This window comes from Scyliorhinus torazame, chromosome 7 (genome assembly GCF_047496885.1).
Source record: "Scyliorhinus torazame isolate Kashiwa2021f chromosome 7, sScyTor2.1, whole genome shotgun sequence".
NCBI lineage: Eukaryota > Metazoa > Chordata > Chondrichthyes > Carcharhiniformes > Scyliorhinidae > Scyliorhinus > Scyliorhinus torazame.
This window is the reverse complement of record NC_092713.1, coordinates 34,209,177-34,226,027: the sequence shown is the minus strand read 5'-3', so window position 1 is coordinate 34,226,027 and position 16,851 is coordinate 34,209,177. Positions and strand designations below refer to the sequence as shown.

Below are 16,851 nucleotides of genomic sequence, written 5' to 3'. Positions count from 1 at the left end.
TCCTGCAAATTATTCCTTGTTCATTTCATTCAGAGAGGAATGACCCTTTAGTTAGTTTCTGCTCTCAGCTTCTCATAAGTAAAGCTCTGTCAGTTTCCGGATAAATAATCTGGCCCTTACAATCTCAAAACAGTTTCAGGTCAGGAGCAATTATCTCAGTCTTCAACCCAAACAATTCTCCGTGAGTGAGCGTGGTGTTTTCGGACGATTTTCTGAGATGGGACACGTCCCCGTTGTCATTAGATGGGATGGTGCAGACGGTGAAGATGACAGTCCCCCTGAGATTCCTGTTCGTGTTTCAATATCTCCCCACCTTTATTCTTTTTTTAATGGTGCTTTTTTATGGCTTCACTATATAAAAAAAAATCAAAAACACATTGTCTTTTTTTTTTATTTAGGAGGCAAAATCCAGGTTACAGACACCAGTTAGTCAAAAAAAGACTAGGAGCAGCAGAGTTGAGAGCCAGTCAGAAAGCATTACTGAATCTCAACCTGAGGAACAACAAATTGTTGAAGAGCAACAGTTGATTCGGGCTGAATCGCAGCCCTGTCCAAAACAGGCAGCAGAACTGAGCGATCGGTTAGAAAGAAATGACCAATGTTCGGAGAGCGACGTCATAGAAAGCAATGCAGAAACAGAAAAGGAAAAGCCAAACGAAACAGAAACTCTTGAAACTGAATCGCAGCCCTGTCCAGAACAGGCAACAGAACTGAGGAATCGATTACAAAGAAATGACCAATGTTCGGAGAGCGAAGTTGTAGAAAGCAATGCAGAAATGGAAAAGCCAAACGAAACAGAAACTCATGAAGCTAATCTGATTGAAATAGTTGAAGTAGATGAAGGGAGCGATTTGGATCATGAAATCGAAGTACAGCCCTGCCCAGAACAGCTAATAGAACCGAATGATAGATTGGGAAGAAGTGACCAATATTTGGAAAGCAACATTGTCGAAATCAATACAGAAACGGAAAAGCCAAACGAAACAGAAACTCATGAAGCTCATCTGATTGAAACAGAAGAAGGGAGCGACACAGATCATGAAACCCAAAGTGTGACTCTAACCACTATCACCTTGCAGCTTAGCAGCGATGAAGACAGAGGCGCTGTAGGGGCTGAAGACAGTGAGGTGTTGTCGGAAGAATCCAACGTTGATGTTATATCTGGACCTAGTGTTTCACCTGAACCGTCTGCCATTCCTCCTGCCACAGCAAAGGGTAGCGAGCTATTCGTGATTGACAAGCAACCCGGAGTAGATCACGATAGAAAGTATTACTTAGACTTGAGTGAAAAGGAGGAAAGTGGGGAGGAACAGGAGGAGGACGGCGAAAGTGGAGAAGAAAGTGGTGACCAAGACGAGGAGTCGGAGAAAGAGGGCGATGATGATTTTATCGATGAAGACGATGACGATGATATTTTGAAAACCAAGTCTAGTTTGTAAGTCAAGCAATAGCTTTTCTGTCATTTGTATATTACGTCTTTTTCAAAGTGACAAGTGCTAATAGATGTAGCAGTTTTTAAGCAAATACAGAGACAGGGAAAAAGAACAAAAGCAAAGATCTGTGAGGCTATGTTTGGAATCACTAGCTTTCAGAGCGCAGCTCCTTCATCAGGTGAGTCACGAAAGCTAGTGATTCCAAACAAACCTGTTGGACTTTAACCTGGTGTTGTAAGACTTCTTACTGTGCCCACCCCAGTCCAACGCCAGCATCTCCACACTTTGTCTAAACAAGAACAAAACAGCTGAACTCCAGAGGTGAGGCAAGAGTCACGGCCCTTGAAATGAAGGCAGAATTTGACTGAGTTTGGTATCAAGGGACCTCAGGAAAACTGGAGTCAGTGGGAATAAGGGGAAAAGACTCCGCTTGTTGGAGTCATACCTGACACAAAGGAATATGGTTGTGGTTGTTTGAGGTCAATCATCTCAAGGGGCAGGACATCACTACAGGAGTTGCTCATGATGGTGTCCTAGGCCCAGCCATCTTCAGTTGCTTAATCAGTGACCTTCCTTCCATCATAAGGTTAGAAGTGGGACTAAGGACTGCCCAATGTTCAGTGCCATCGACAAACGTTCAGACTCTGAAACAGTCCGTGCCTATATGCAGCAAGACCTGGACAACGTTTCAGGCTTGGACTGATAGAGGTAACATTCAAGCCAGGCAATGGCCATCTCCAACAACAGAGCATCTATTCACCTCCCCATGGCATTCAATGGCATTACCATTACTGAATCCCCCGCCATCAGCATCCTGGGTGGGGGTCATCATTGGCCAGAAACTGATCTGGACTACTGTGGCTATAGGAACAGGTCAGAAGCTGATGATTCTGAGGCGACTAACTCACCTCCCGACTCCCCAAAGCTTGTCCACCATCTACAAGGCACAAGTTAGGAGTGTAATGGAATACTCTCCACTTGCCTGGATGAGTGCAGCTCCAGCAATACTCGAGAAGCTTGACACCATCCAGGACAAAGCAGCTTGTTTGATTGGTACCTCTAGAAGGACAAGGGCAGCAGACACATGGGAACCCCACACCTGCATGTTTCCTCTAAGCCACACACCATCCTAATTTGGAACTATATTGCTGTTCCCTTCCCAGCAGCACTTTGTGGCTGTATCTACACCACATGGGCTGCATGCTCACCGCCACCTTCTCAAGCGCAATTAGGGATGGGCAACAATTGCTGGCTTTGCCAAAGATGCCCACATCCAATGAAAGAATAAAGGCAAAGTGAGTGTGCAAGTGACACCCCTCCATGCCACAGAGGTTTGTACCACTTGCCCATCCTCTTGCTATGGTGCCTACATAACCCTTTTCCTGTTAATTCCATGGCACTGTTGTGTAATAAGTGTTTCATTTACATCTACCTTAAAACAACCAGAGGGAATAACATTGGGAGAAATCTAGAAGTTACTTGGTGTCAAGAAGTGTACTGAATGTAAAATTGCATTTAAACACTGAATGCCACCTTTGTGTTCAACATGGCCTAAGCCTGAACATAAAGGCCTCAATGGATCGATTTGTTGAAACTAAACAAAATTTGTTTTGTTTTTTAAAAGAAAGCATCCTGACATCATAGAATTTACAGTGCAGGAGGAGGCCATTTGGCCCATCGAGTCTACACCGGCCCTTGGAAAGAGCACTCTACCCAAGGTCAACACCTCCACCCTATCCCCATAACCCAGTAACCCCAGCCAACACTAAGGGCAATTTTGGACACTAAGGGCAATTTAGCATGGCCAATCCACCTAACCTGCACATCTTTGGACCATGGGCGGAAACCGGAGCACCCGGAGGAAACCCACGCGCACACGGGGAGGATGACGTCTAGCTGGCATCTTTCAGAATGGCAGCAAGAATGCTACAAGTAGCCAGGTAGTATGTAGAAGTCAGGCGGAGTTCCTGCTTCCCTTCCCTATTCAGCACTTGAATGGACATAGGCTGAGGATAAAATAAAAGTTTTTATTTAAATTAAAAAAAATATAGAGTGCCCAATTCATTTTTTTTTTTTTTTTCAATTGAGGGGCAGTTTTACTGCGGCCAATTCACCTACCCTGCACGTTGTGGGGGTGAAACCTACACTGGGCGAATGTGCAAACTCCACACGACCGGTGGCCCAGGGCCAGGATTGAATCCGGTCCTCGGCGCCCTGAGGCAGCAGTGCTAACTACTGTGCTGCCAGAATAAAGGTTGGCTGTGATATCATCCACCTACCCCTCCAAACAATGTGGGGTTACGGGGATAGGGTGGAGGTGTGTGCTTAAGTAGGGTGCTCTTTCCAAGGGCCGGTTCAGACTCGATGGCCAAATGTCCTCCTCTGCACTGTAAATTCTATGATTCTATAAATACCATAGGCCACTAGCTTTTTTCAGAGATGTGCAGTGGGCTTGACTCAGTGGGAAGAATCATCAAGTTGACTTGGAGCAGGTAGAAAATTGCTGAGGAGAGAGGAGAATAATTGTTAACTACTTTTCAGTGTTACTACCTTTTCAATGTAAGAGGAAAGTGCAACTGGAATTCTGAAAGCATGGTCTATTCTTCAATATTGACCCACGCTATATAACACTAATGTCTGAAACCTGACACTGTTTTAAAGATCACAATTCAATTTATCGTGGATTATTTAGCAGATTAATGGATTTTTTTTTTTGTGTTCCAGAATCAAATTGTCAAGCAGTATTGATTCAGGGCTAAATCTGAAGGAACTAGGTGGTCTGTACATAAGCTTTGACCCTAACAAACAGGGTCCCAATTCAAAAGCCTTTAAAAAGTTGAAAGAGAAAAAGGAAAATGATGAGGTAAGACTCTTGGGTACATTCTGACCTGTTTCCCATTCTTGCTTTACTGCCGACCCATTGTTGTCTGTGCAGTACTACCAGGCCAGGCATTTGGTTTTTATTTTATTTTCGTGTGCCAAACTGAACGACCAGTGCAGTTTTGGATACTTTTTCCGACCCAGGTTTGTGTCTGCAGTCAACGTTTTGGGCTGTGCAACACAATTATGAAGTACTGATGGTTACAGCTCTGTTACTGAAGTGATGATTTAAGATTATTGCTCAGGAAGCTTATTTGTTGGGTATAAATGTATTGGTTGAAATGCTTTTTTTTTTACATGTATGGATGTCAGGGTAAAGGCACTTAAGCAGGGAAAGGTGGGTGCAGAGTCTGGGGCAACAAGACATCTAGAACCTGGAGATGTGTCCAGCACAGAAATAGGCCGTTTTGCTTAACTAGTCCATGTTTATGCACCACATGAGTCTCGTCACACCCTGCTTCATGTCACCGTATCAGCTTAATCTATTTATTTCCCCCTTGTGCATTTAAATAGCTTCCCCATAAATGTGCCTATGCTATAGTGCAAGGTCTAGAGGATTTTCAGGTATGGGGGAAGAGGTACATGGGCGCTTGAGAGCAATAAACTTGCAGGACCGCAGGGGAATGCTACTGATTAGATTGCTGTACAAAGAGCTGACATGGACTCAAAGGGCCAAATGGCCCCTCTCTTGTTAACAATTGAGGAAAATTAAGATGAAAAATGAAATTGGAATAAAATAAACAAAGGGGATAAAAGCAGATTGATAAGTGCAGCTGTCCGAAGGAATGTTTTGATATGTGAATTAGCATACCAGTGGGGGAAAAATAAGTGTTTACCGATGTGACTCGGGGAGGGGGGTGCACGGGGACGACAATGGTGTTGGAGACACATAGCACCACACTTGCACGGTGACTTCAGAGTGGAGAGATAAGTGAATTGGCACTTACACGCTAAAAGCCAGGTCCACAGGGTGGGTAACATCAAAGGGAAAGAATTATATATCTATATGACAACTGGAGAAAGGGACACAGTAGAAGCCGCTACCATCACAGCCACGCCCAGCTGCAGAAAACTGTCTCTCCTGTAGTTATTGCTAAAAGACTATTATTTAAAATCCAAAACTCGAACAGAGAAGATTATTTCTTCGCTGAAACTGAAGACGGTTTTCCCAAATGTGAAGAAATAACTTGTGCGTGGTAACTACCTGCTGGATTTAGCTCATAAGAGTTATAAAATATTGGATGTTTAAAAGGGGCATCTCAGAGTTCAGGAAACATAAGTAGTCGGGAACATGGGTAACGCATGAGATACTGTGTGTGTACAGCCATCAGTGTAGTTAATTGTACTGTTATAGTGTATTATAGTCCTCCTTGTCCTGTGTTTTCTTTTAAGTTAGTAAGTATTCTTTATTAATTGATCACAAAACAACTAGTTTATATACCTTTTCTCACAGTATACCAAATTGAAAATATACACCACTAAGAACCGGTGTTCCAAGTTACCCTTCTGGGCTTTGGGATACCCTCTCATTTAACATCAGCACGGTTCTCTACCTTGTGGTAGAGGTCTACATTCTAACCGCTTTCAGTTCCCCTGAATTTCCTTGTCTGTTTATTGATAACTATCTTATTTATGGTTCCTCGTGGAAGCAGAATAGATCTGTAGTTACAGGGGATCGATCAGTCAAGGTTGGGCATTTTAAGGATGGTGGGTTTCATGTGGGTAGGGAACATTTTCTGAGACTGTCTCTGAGGCTGGTTGGTAATGTGCTTAAGTCAGTTATAGGTGGGAATGAAAGATTGAAGCCAGTGTTGCCTGTAATTTTCCTTCACTGTGTGCGTGGCCTGTTTGTCGCACTCTGCAGTCTCTTTAAGATTGCCACTCACGAGCACACCTTAAAGGGACCTCTGCTGTGCGCAACATATTTATTCCCGATGCAGTAAACTCTGGACCATTGCGCAGCCATGCACTCACACATCTTTGAGAGAATGTTGCCTTCAGCCATTTTTATTGTTGTATGACGTCTGTGTCATAACAGCAGAGAAAGAGGCCATTTGGCCCATCGAGTCCATGTCCGTTCTCTATAGCATTCCCCCACAGTCCTGCAAGTCTATTTCTCTCAGGTGCCCATGTACTACTTACCCAAAACCTGAAAATCCCCCTAGACCTTGTTGTAGTCTTGGGTATTAGTGACAATTGCCTCCTATAAAGAAGGCTCAATTATCACAGCTCAGGGGTGATTTGAGTTTATTATGGATATGTTACTGGACTAATTATCCAAAAAGAAGTGTTTAAATTCCACTACAACAGCCGGATAATTTAAATTCAGTGAATCAAATAAATCTGGAATTAAAAACTAGTATTGCTAATAGTTACCGTGTAACTACTGGATTCCTGTGAAAACCCAAAAGGCTCACTAATGTCATGGGCTAAGGTGATATACTTTGGCAGAAAGGAGGCAATATAGACTTAGTGTGTGCAGGAACAGAGAGACCTAGTCATGCATATGTATAGATCTTTTGAAGGGAGCAGGACGTATTGTGGGAGTGTGACATGTGAAATTTTCAGCTTAATAAATAGACGTATTGCTCTAAAAAGCAGGGAAGTTACGCCGAATCTTTACAAAACACTGGTTAGGCCACAACTGGAGTATTACAACCAGTTCTGGTCACCACACTTCAGGAAGAATGTGAGGATCCTCGAGTGGTTGCAGAGGTGACTTACCAGAATGGTTCCAGGGTTTGGGTGATTTTAGCTCCAAGGTTAGATTGGAGAAACTGGGTTGTTTTTGAAACAAATAAGTTTGAGAGAAGATTTGATGAGGTGTGCAAGATTATGGCAGGTTTGGAGAAATATTGATTCTCTCTTGCCGCTAGTAAAAGAGTAAGAGACACCGGGTTAAGGTTTTGGGCAAGAGATGCAGGACGAATGTGAAAAGTTTATTTTTACACAGCAAGTGCAACTCACTGCAGGGAGGGTGATAGAAGCAGAATTGGTCAGTGATCTCAGAGAAAGTGGATGGCCACTGGAAGATATACCTGGATATATGTGGATAGAGTGGGGAAATGATACTGACTGGATTGCTCCATGGTCAGCTGGCATGGACCTGATGAGCCAAGTAGCTGACTCCTGTTCCATAAATGTGAATCTTGTGTGCTTTAGGGAAGAAAATCTGCCCTCCTCACCCAAGCTATATCTAGCACGAGACCCACATCAACATAGTTTGCTCATAACTGCCCTCTGAAATAGCCTAGCAAGCCATTCAGTTGTCAGGAAGGCAGTTCTCCACCATCTTCTACGGTCAATTACTGATGGGCAATAAGTACTATAGCACGGCAGCATGGTGGTTAGCACAATTGCTTCACAGCTCCAGGGTCCCAGGTTCGATTCCTGGCTTGGTTCACTGTCTGTGCGGAGTCTGCACATTCTCCCCGTGTGTGTGTGGGTTTCCTCCGGGTACTCCGGTTTCCTCCCACAGTCCAAAGATGTGCAGGTTAGGTAGATTGGCTATGCTAAATTGCCCCTAGTGTTCAAAATAGCCCTCAGTGTTGGGTGGGGTTACTGGGTTATGGGGATAGGGTGGAGATGTGGGCTTGGGTAGGGTGCTCTTTCCAAGAGCCGGTGCAGACTCGATGGGCCGAATGGCCTCCTTCAGCACTGTAAATTCTATGAAATGAAATCTATTATGGACCCCGATATGTTCGATGCGAGGGAATTCCAACTCCCAGAAGTCAAACTTGAAACGTCAGTTATTAACAGTTTATTTTTGCGATTTGGCAAAAAATGTGAGAAAAGAGATGAAATCTGGAAAGGACGGCTCAGTTTTGTTGTAAATTATCCAAATAACAAAACATTTACTAAACTTTAAAACACACAAGAAAGTCAACAGTAAAGACAACTACAATAATGGTAACATGGACCGTATACTTGAATTACTTTCCTAAACTCTGAGAATACACTGTCCCCAAAACAACGTCCCATAGGTTTTAACACCATGAGCCAAATCCAGCAAATAAGTACCACACAGGACCAGCCAATATCTTTTTGGGAATCTTTCTTCTAGTTTAGAGTAGAATTTCTGGGGCCTAATACAGACAGCTTCTTCTACTTTCAGTACAACAGCTTGACTCTCAGGAAAAAGTTCTATTTGCAGTGGGCGTGGCTATGATCTAGGCCACTAGACTCCACTTTGCTGAACAAAGTATGGGTTCCACCCTGCTACTCGTCTAATCTATATCTCTCAGGCCCTCAGTGCAGCTACATGGCTACCTTTGCAGCTCTTTACTTTTCATTTCATTCCAACTTCCTGACAATTCCGACCTTGCCAACAATGCCCACGTCCCATGAACGATTTTTTAAAAATGCTCAGTGAAGACGCCTGACTGGCACCTTTACAGTAGAATGTGGCCTTTAGTATATATTAGTTAAGTTTACCCTTTTAATAGAAGAATTTTTTTTTTCCAATCCAAACCATCATTTAAAGCAAGGACAAAAATTAGACCTACTTTGATGTTTTGTTACCAGCTAAATGAAATGAATTAATTTCCGCGGTAGCATCACAGCCATTTTATACATAATAGAGGGGAAGGCGGGCATTCTAACAATAAATGAACTTGGAGACACGTTGGGACTGCAACAGATTGGTTTGTATCATTAATACATATCAGCTTGAGTACTTGCCCCGATCACCATGTGATGTCTACAGATTCCAAATAGACCTGTTGGACCATAACCTGGTGTTGTAAGACTTCTTACTGTGCCCATCCCAGTCCAACACCTGCATCTCCACATTCAGTTAGAAAGGTGCAGTCAGGATTAGTCCCATTTGCTGACTGCATCCCTCAACTCCCCTCCACCATAAGACCATGAGACATAGAAGCAGAATTAGGGTACGCGGCCCATCGAGTCTGCTCCGCCATTCAATCATGGCTGATATTTTCTCCTGCCTTCTCCCCATAACCCCTGATTCCCATATTAACCAAGAACCTATCCATCTCTGTCTTAAAGACACTCAATTATTTAGCCTCCACAGCCTTCTGCAGTAAAGGGTTCCACAGATTCACCACCCTCTGGCTGAAGAAATTCCTCCTCATCTCAGTTTTAAAGAATCATCCTTTCAGTATGAGGCTGTGGCCTCGGGGACCTTACCAACACTCTCTACCTGGGGTCATGAATGATCATTTGGATAAAGTACTAGAAAATGTGGGACATTACTGAAGAATCTCCCTGCCCTATAGGAGGAGAGTTTACTTTTCTGTTTAATGCTCTGTACCTGACTGAACTGGACATTGAGATATGTGGTAGGGATCACGAACAGGAATTGGTTGGAGCGGTAATTTGACGCCTGGTAATGATATACCTTTAGTGTTTGGTATGTAATAAATAATAGGAGTTTCTGGACGAACAATTTTGTAATTTGATGTTTCTGTTCCTTAGCTGTTGGCAAATACTGTCCTGACACCAGAATTTGAAAAACAGGAAAGTGCTCCACCTTTAAAAGAATCTATTCGTCAACTGAAGAAAAAGCGCAGGGTAAGTATGATGACCATCAGCATAGCATTACAGTGATTTCCATTTAGCCGTAGCTTGTGCGTTCTGTATCAGTCTGTTAATCTATTTTGCACTGCTACCGCACAGCGCCGAGGGACCCGGGTTCAATTCTGACCTCGGGTGGAATTTGCACTTTCTCCCTGTGTCTGCGTGGGTTTCCTCCGGGTGCTCCGGTTTCCTCCCACAGTCCAAAGATGTTCAGGTTAGGTAGATTGGCCATGCTAAATTGCCCCTTAGTGTCCAATGGGTAGGTGGGGTTACAGGGTTGCAAGGGAGTGGGCCTAGGTGGGGAGCTCTCTCAGAGGGTCGGTGTAGACTCGATGGGCAAATGGCCTCCTTCTGCACTATTGGGATTCTATTCTATTAGGGCAGCACAATAGCACAGTGGTTAGCACTGTTGCACCACAGCGCCAGGGTCCCAGGTTCGATTCCCACTTCGGTCACCATCTGTGCGGAGTCAGCACGTTCTCCCTGTGTCTGTGTGGGTTTCCTCCGGGTGCTCCGGTTTCCTCCCACAAGTCCCGAAAGACGTGCTGTTAGGTGAATTGGACATTCTGAATTCTCCCTCTGTGTACCCGAACAGGCGCTGGAATGTGGCGACTAGGGGCTTTTCACCGTCACTTCATTGCAGTGTTAATGTAAGCCTACTTGTGACAATAAAGATTATTATTATTCTGTTTCCAAACTGGAATAGACCTCTAATTAAAACAATCTCTGTAGATCTTCATGCCTTTAATATCCTGCTTTTATTTTGAATTCTTGTATATTTAGGAAGAACGTGCAAAGACAACAGGGGATGGGTGGTACGACATGAAGGCTCCTGAACTAACTGATGAGTTAAAGAATGATCTGAAGGCTCTGAAAATGAGGGCTGCAATTGATCCCAAGCGTTTCTATAAGAAGAATGACCGTGTCGGCTTCCCTAAGTATTTCCAGGTATGTATCAGCAGATAAACTGCTATGCAATGTGATTCGTTTGGTGCTTTTGGCTTTATCCTATGCAGCCAGGTTGTGATATGCGACAATAAATAAAGTTGGTCTTGCAGGTATATCAAACTGCTCAGATTTATAAAATATTGGGCAGGCATGGTGGAAACCCCTTAACTAAATACTGATTGATACGCAGGCTCGCAGTTTGAGAGGACTCAGTAGAGGGAGAGAAACAGGTCGTCTTAGAGAAATTATCTCTTATTCAATGCCGAGCCTACCTGGAAGCATGAAGCGAGGAAGAGCAAGGTGGGCATTGAGCCAAAGAATATCGGCAGAGCCCAAACAGTATAAGCATTACACTGAGGAAGCAAGTGATTGTGCAGGAAATGAAAGCTTTATTTAGAGTATTAGCTACAATGTAGAAAATTATAGTGGTTTAAAGTATTTTGTGCTGGTGTGGGATAAAAGCACCTCCACAGACTGAGCTGTAGATACCAAGCAAATCCTAGTTTTGATCGTCAGTGTGCAAATTAGTCTGTTTTACCCAGCAAATCCTCCATTAAATCATCAATATGAGCAACGCTCATATTATCCCTCAACCCGTTGCTTTTGTGGCTGAGAATAAAATTTAGGTAAATCAAAAGAAACTATTTTAGGTAATATATACCACAAAGTAAATCTGGTGTATTGATACATGACATTATAGAGCGCCTCGAATGTGCTTAGATGCTGTTGATTCATTCGGTAGACATTTGCATCAGCAGTGAAACTTCTAAAATGTATCTTTTCTGGTTATCCCAGTATGTTGTTATTCTTTTCCATCTTTCTTTGTAGGTTGGTAAAATTCTGGACAATGCAGCAGACTTCTATCACTCCCGTATTCCGAAGAAACAAAGAAAGCAGACAATGGTGGAGGAGCTTCTGGCAGATGCTGATTTCCGAAGGTATGCCCTTTCGTTTATGTGTGAGGAGGAAGACGCCATTCAGTCTGCCCCCGCTTTTATAAAAGAAAGAAGGCTGAGGCGTGACCTAATAACGTTCTTTAAAATTCTGGAAGTTTATTGAGTGGATACAGAGCGAATGTTTCCTTTTGGCGGACTAGAGTATAACTGGAAACATCAATATAAGATAGCCACTGGGAACTCCAGTAGGGAAATCGGAAGAAACTTTTTCACCCAAAGAATGGTAAGAATATGGGACTCCCTACCACAGGCTATGGTTGAAGCGAATAGCATCTAAAGGGAAACTAGACAAGCGTACGAAGAAGGGAAGAGGGTTACAATGATAGATTTAAATGAGGAAAGATGAGAGGAGTTGAGGGTGGCACAGTGGAGGGCAGCATGGTGGCCTAGTGGTTAGCATTGCTGCCTCAGAGCCTCCAGGGGCCCGGGTTCAATTCTGGCCTTGGGTGACTCTGGAGTTTGCACGTTCTCCTGATGCCTGTGTGGGTTTCCTCCCACAGTCCAGAAATGTGCAGGTTAGGTGGATTGGCCATGATACAAAATTGCCCCTTGGTGTCCAGGAATGTGCAGGTTAGGTGGGGTTATGGGGATAGGGCAGGGGAGTGGGCCTAGGTACGGTGCTCTTTCGGAGGGTCAATACAGATTTGATGGGCCGAATGGCCTCCTTCACTATAGTGGTTATATGGATTATATGATTTTATATGTATATATATATATATATATATATATATATTATATGAGTGGAGTTTAAACACTGGCATGGCCAATTGGACTGAATGGCCTGTTATTGTGCCATGTATCCTGTGAAATCTGATATAAAAACAGCAAATGCTGGGATACTCATGGGTCAGGCACCATCTGTGGAGAGAAACAGACTGGACATCTGATGACCTTTCATCAGAATGCAGTATTTTACTCACTTTCAAATTCCAATCCCAATGAGATAAAGGCTAACGTTCGAGAATGCTTCTTAAATATCTTTTGTACGTTTCGACTAGTCTTTTGTCGATATGTGCGCAGGGACACAAACTGCTACTCCACAGCTCCTAATCTTTCATTAGGAAAATTCCTGCTCCCACATGGATTTGCTATACGCCCTAAGTTAATGTCATCAGTGAGATTGGATATATAATGCTGCAGTCATCCACACCTTAGTATATCTGGGTGAGATGTGATGCCTCCGTACGGATCCCTGCGGGGCAACACTTGTTGCACCTACCAATCGGAGAGCTTTACTCTCCATTACCTTTACTCACTGTATCCTACCTCCCAACTAAGTACAAACCCACGTCACAAGGTGAATTCAAGTTCTGTGCGCTGTCATTTTTGCTAATGATCTTTTGGGCATGGAACCTAATCAACTGCCTTCTGGAAATTCATATTGGCAAAATCCATTGACAATCCCTTACTCAGCATGTTCATGATATCCAAAAGGTCCAACTGGATTAGCGAGGAATATCATCAAACTTTGAAAATAATTTTGGAAGGAGGAATGAAGAATACCCGATGTCCGTCCACTTTCAGACGCAGCAGTTTATCCTTTTTTTTAACTTTACTCTGCCTCTTCTACATCTACAGGTTGTGGTGTGTGACACGGTTTCAGGCAGCCCTCTGGTGCCTTAACAAAATACAACATTTTTTTGCAGCCCGTGGGTATTAGCCAGCTGTGTCAGCCTCTGAAGGAAAACACAATACTGATCATTCTCCTCAAGAGTAAAAATTCTGCCTACGTTTCCCAGCGAGTCACAGTTGTGTCCCCGTTTTGCAGGAGTGATTTTGTATTTTCCCCACCCTAACCATTCTGCATTCGGGGCGAGTTTGACTTTGATCAGGTTTTAAGCATCACTTTAAAGAGGAGGCTGGAAGTAATGTCTTAATAACTCTTCAAGTAACCTGGGGGACTGATTTACACACAGCTAATGTAATAAATTTAGCTAATGTATTGTAAGTAAAGGTGATTGCAAATTGTGTTTTTTTTAAATTCAGGTATAACAAGAGAAAATATCAGCAGATCGAGACAGAAAGGGCAGCTTTTGCTGCCGGCAAAAAGAATCGCAAGAAGAGGAAATTTACAAAGTAAATTCTGCAGAAAAACCCTTGAGCGCCTCATTCTGGATACTCTTAAAGTTGCAGAGTCGTCATGGCACGAGAGACCATTCGGCCCATCAAATCCATGCCTGCTCTCCGTGGAGCAATCCAGTCAATCCCCTGTTCTATTCTCGTAACTCTGCAAATTTATTTCCCTCAAATGCTCTTTTAATGTCCCATTGATATCACTCATCACCTCTGCTTCCACCCCCCCCTTGTCGGCAACGAGTTGCAGGTCATTACCACTTGTGGTGTAATGTAGTTCTTCACATCATCCCTTACCCAAAGCCTTAAATCTTTCACAACTGATGTGTTTAGAAATTCTGAAAGTGCTACCAACTTCTTTCTCTCTCTCTCTCGCTCTCTCTCTCTCTCTCTCTCTCCCCCTCTCTCCCTCTCTCTCCCTCTCTCTCCCCTCCCTCCCATTCATAAATGCAAGTGAGCTCACTTGGCTTAGAAAAATTTAGAGGATAAAAGTACTGTTCAGCTGTGCTGAGATATGTACCATAGAAGATATTCCATCTTCAATGAACCAGTCTATTTAGACAATTCTATTTTTAACCGAATGGTATAGTTATTTATGAGGTTGTAAAAGTGACTATGCTCTATGCATCTGTATTCAATAGGTATTGAATGCAGATTTGCAAGAATAACATTCTTATAACACTTACATACTGAAGTCTTGATAACTTTTTCTGTGTGACAGGCAGTTACAGCTTTTGAGATGAGAAAGAATGATTTTTTTAAACCTGGGTTGAATGAGAAATTGTTCATTATATTATGAAATATATAAAGATGGAACTTATGGTTTCTGAGGTCATAATGGAAAAGACTTGAATTTGTCCATGTGAATTACGTCTAGTTTAACTAATTGATAGTTTGCCTACTAGAAGAGAAAATGTACCTGGCAGATTTCACCAAGTATGCTCTTAATTTTTCTGCTCATTAATTTTTTTAAAAGATTTTTTTCTTCCTCTCATGCTTGTACTTGTGCTGTTGTTACACAATCAAAATAAAAATGTCAAACTTCTCGAGCTGCAGTCTCTACTGTTTGAGGAATAAAGCATCATGTGGTCTTCAGTCTGCCCTTAATTCAAAGTTGTGTATTTGTAATAAAAGGTATAAAGTTCCCAGAGAGCTGACTGGTGGTGATTTAATCAGAGGATCACCACACCTCAGACGAGGGGCAAGGTTGAGAAGGCGGGGCCTTCCCGAATAACCTCAGCCGGTACAGGAATTAAAACCTCACTGCTGACCTTGCTCTGCATCACAAACCAGCTGTTTAACCAAACCTGGTAAAATTAACCTCCTGAGTTGAGTTATTAACATTAAAATTATCCAGTAGGGTGAAGAAATACATTTTTGAGAGAAAAGTACTTTGAAAGCAACCAGAGTAAATTGGTACAGATTATGGAGAAAAAGAGATTGTTTGAAGACATTTTGTAAACTGTTATGAATATGAAATTGCAAATCTGATATATATCTATGAAATGGAGAGAGCATTCTCTGGACAGATGTATCCACCTTCTATCAACGAAAAGCCAGTTTTGAGGCAAGCTGAAAAAGATACAGTAAAAGATGCTTAGACAGTACGAGATCAAGGAATTTAGTAAGAATCCCTAAGCGTGCAGTCATTCTTTTGTCACAGACTACTGTCTTTTAGAAAATGCATGTCCATTAAAGATTTCAAATTATAATTCCATCTCATGAAGTCTGCTGGGACCAGCAGCAAAATTGCGGTTATTAGGATGTTCACGATAGTGGGATTTTGTAATTTGGTCCTTCACAAAATGCAGAAATGACTAGCTTAAGTTGATCATTTTATTCTGCTTTATAGATGAAGTGAGTGAGCACAAATTGGCAGATGGAGTATAACATGAGGCAAGTCTGTTGTGTGGCACTGTATCAAATGGAAAGTCTATGTGCACATCAACAGCATTACCCCCATCGGCCCTTTCTGTTACCTCCTCAAACAAAAACTTCAGAAAGTTAGTTAAACACTATTTCTCCTTTAGAAATCCATGCTGGCATTTCTTAATCAATGCACATTTTTCCATGTGACGATTAATTCTATGCTGAATAATTGTTTTCTAGAAGTTTTCCCGCCATTTACTGGTCTAATTGCAGGCGCTAACCTTACAAAAATCTTTGAACAAGGGCGAACCATTTTCAATTCTCTGGCACCACCTTGGGTTTAACAAAGACTGGTAAATTATGGCCAGCGCCCTGCACTTTTCATTCTCACTTCATTCTATATCCTTGGGTGCACATCATCTTGTCCCAGTACCTAGTTAACTTTAAGTACTGACAATCGATTCATCACTTCCTCCATCTCAATTTTGAACACTCCTAGTAAGAGTGTTTCCTCGTCTGTTACCCCACAGCCTTTGTATCATCTACCCCCTTGATACCTCCTTTTGTTTATGATTTGTAAAAGTGCACTATTCTCTTTAACTGAATTTGTGAGTTCCAAGTGCGTGCCATAGCGTTTGGCATTTGGGGTGAATATGTGAATAAATAATCATTTTTATTTAAATTCACCAAAGCTTGCTGCTAGCTATTTAAATTGACCTTGCATCTTTTTCAGAAATACGCTGATTACAAACAGCAAGGGAAAGGAGATGGCATTTCGGCTTTCTCACATCTCTGTCCATAAACAACTTATTTACGGAGGGATGTAATTGCACCAAAGGCAGATCAGGGAAGATCTAATAGGGCCTCCTGGGATGAGGGCAGGTTGAGCTTATATTAGAGTTTATTGGAAGGAGAGGTAATCTTATTGAAACGTAAAAGATACTGAGGGGGCTTGACAAGAGTGGATGCTGAGAGACTTGTGGAGGAATTTAGAACCAGGAGGCATAGTTTCAAAATAAGGGGTGTTCCATTTAAGGTGGTGATGAGGGATTTCTATCCTCAGAGAATTGTTAGTGTTCAGAATTCTCTCCCCCCAGCGGGGAGTGGTGGTTGGTTCATTGAATATAAGTCAAGGCTGAGTTAGACAGATTTTT

General features: G+C 42.6%; 1 protein-coding gene across 1 annotated transcript in view; it reads left to right on the top strand.

Moving 5' to 3' along the window:
* Positions 1 to 14,877, top strand: part of dnttip2 (deoxynucleotidyltransferase, terminal, interacting protein 2) — a 31,786-nt gene extending 16,909 nt beyond the window's left edge. The window contains exons 2-7 of the mRNA XM_072510528.1: positions 399 to 1,435; positions 4,158 to 4,296; positions 9,750 to 9,845; positions 10,635 to 10,799; positions 11,628 to 11,737; positions 13,742 to 14,877. Of these exons, the coding sequence (XP_072366629.1) occupies positions 399 to 1,435; positions 4,158 to 4,296; positions 9,750 to 9,845; positions 10,635 to 10,799; positions 11,628 to 11,737; positions 13,742 to 13,835 (1,641 nt within the window). The 3' untranslated portion in view covers positions 13,836 to 14,877. The remainder of the gene's footprint in view (positions 1 to 398; positions 1,436 to 4,157; positions 4,297 to 9,749; positions 9,846 to 10,634; positions 10,800 to 11,627; positions 11,738 to 13,741) is intronic.
* The last annotated feature ends 1,974 nt before the right edge of the window (positions 14,878 to 16,851 follow it).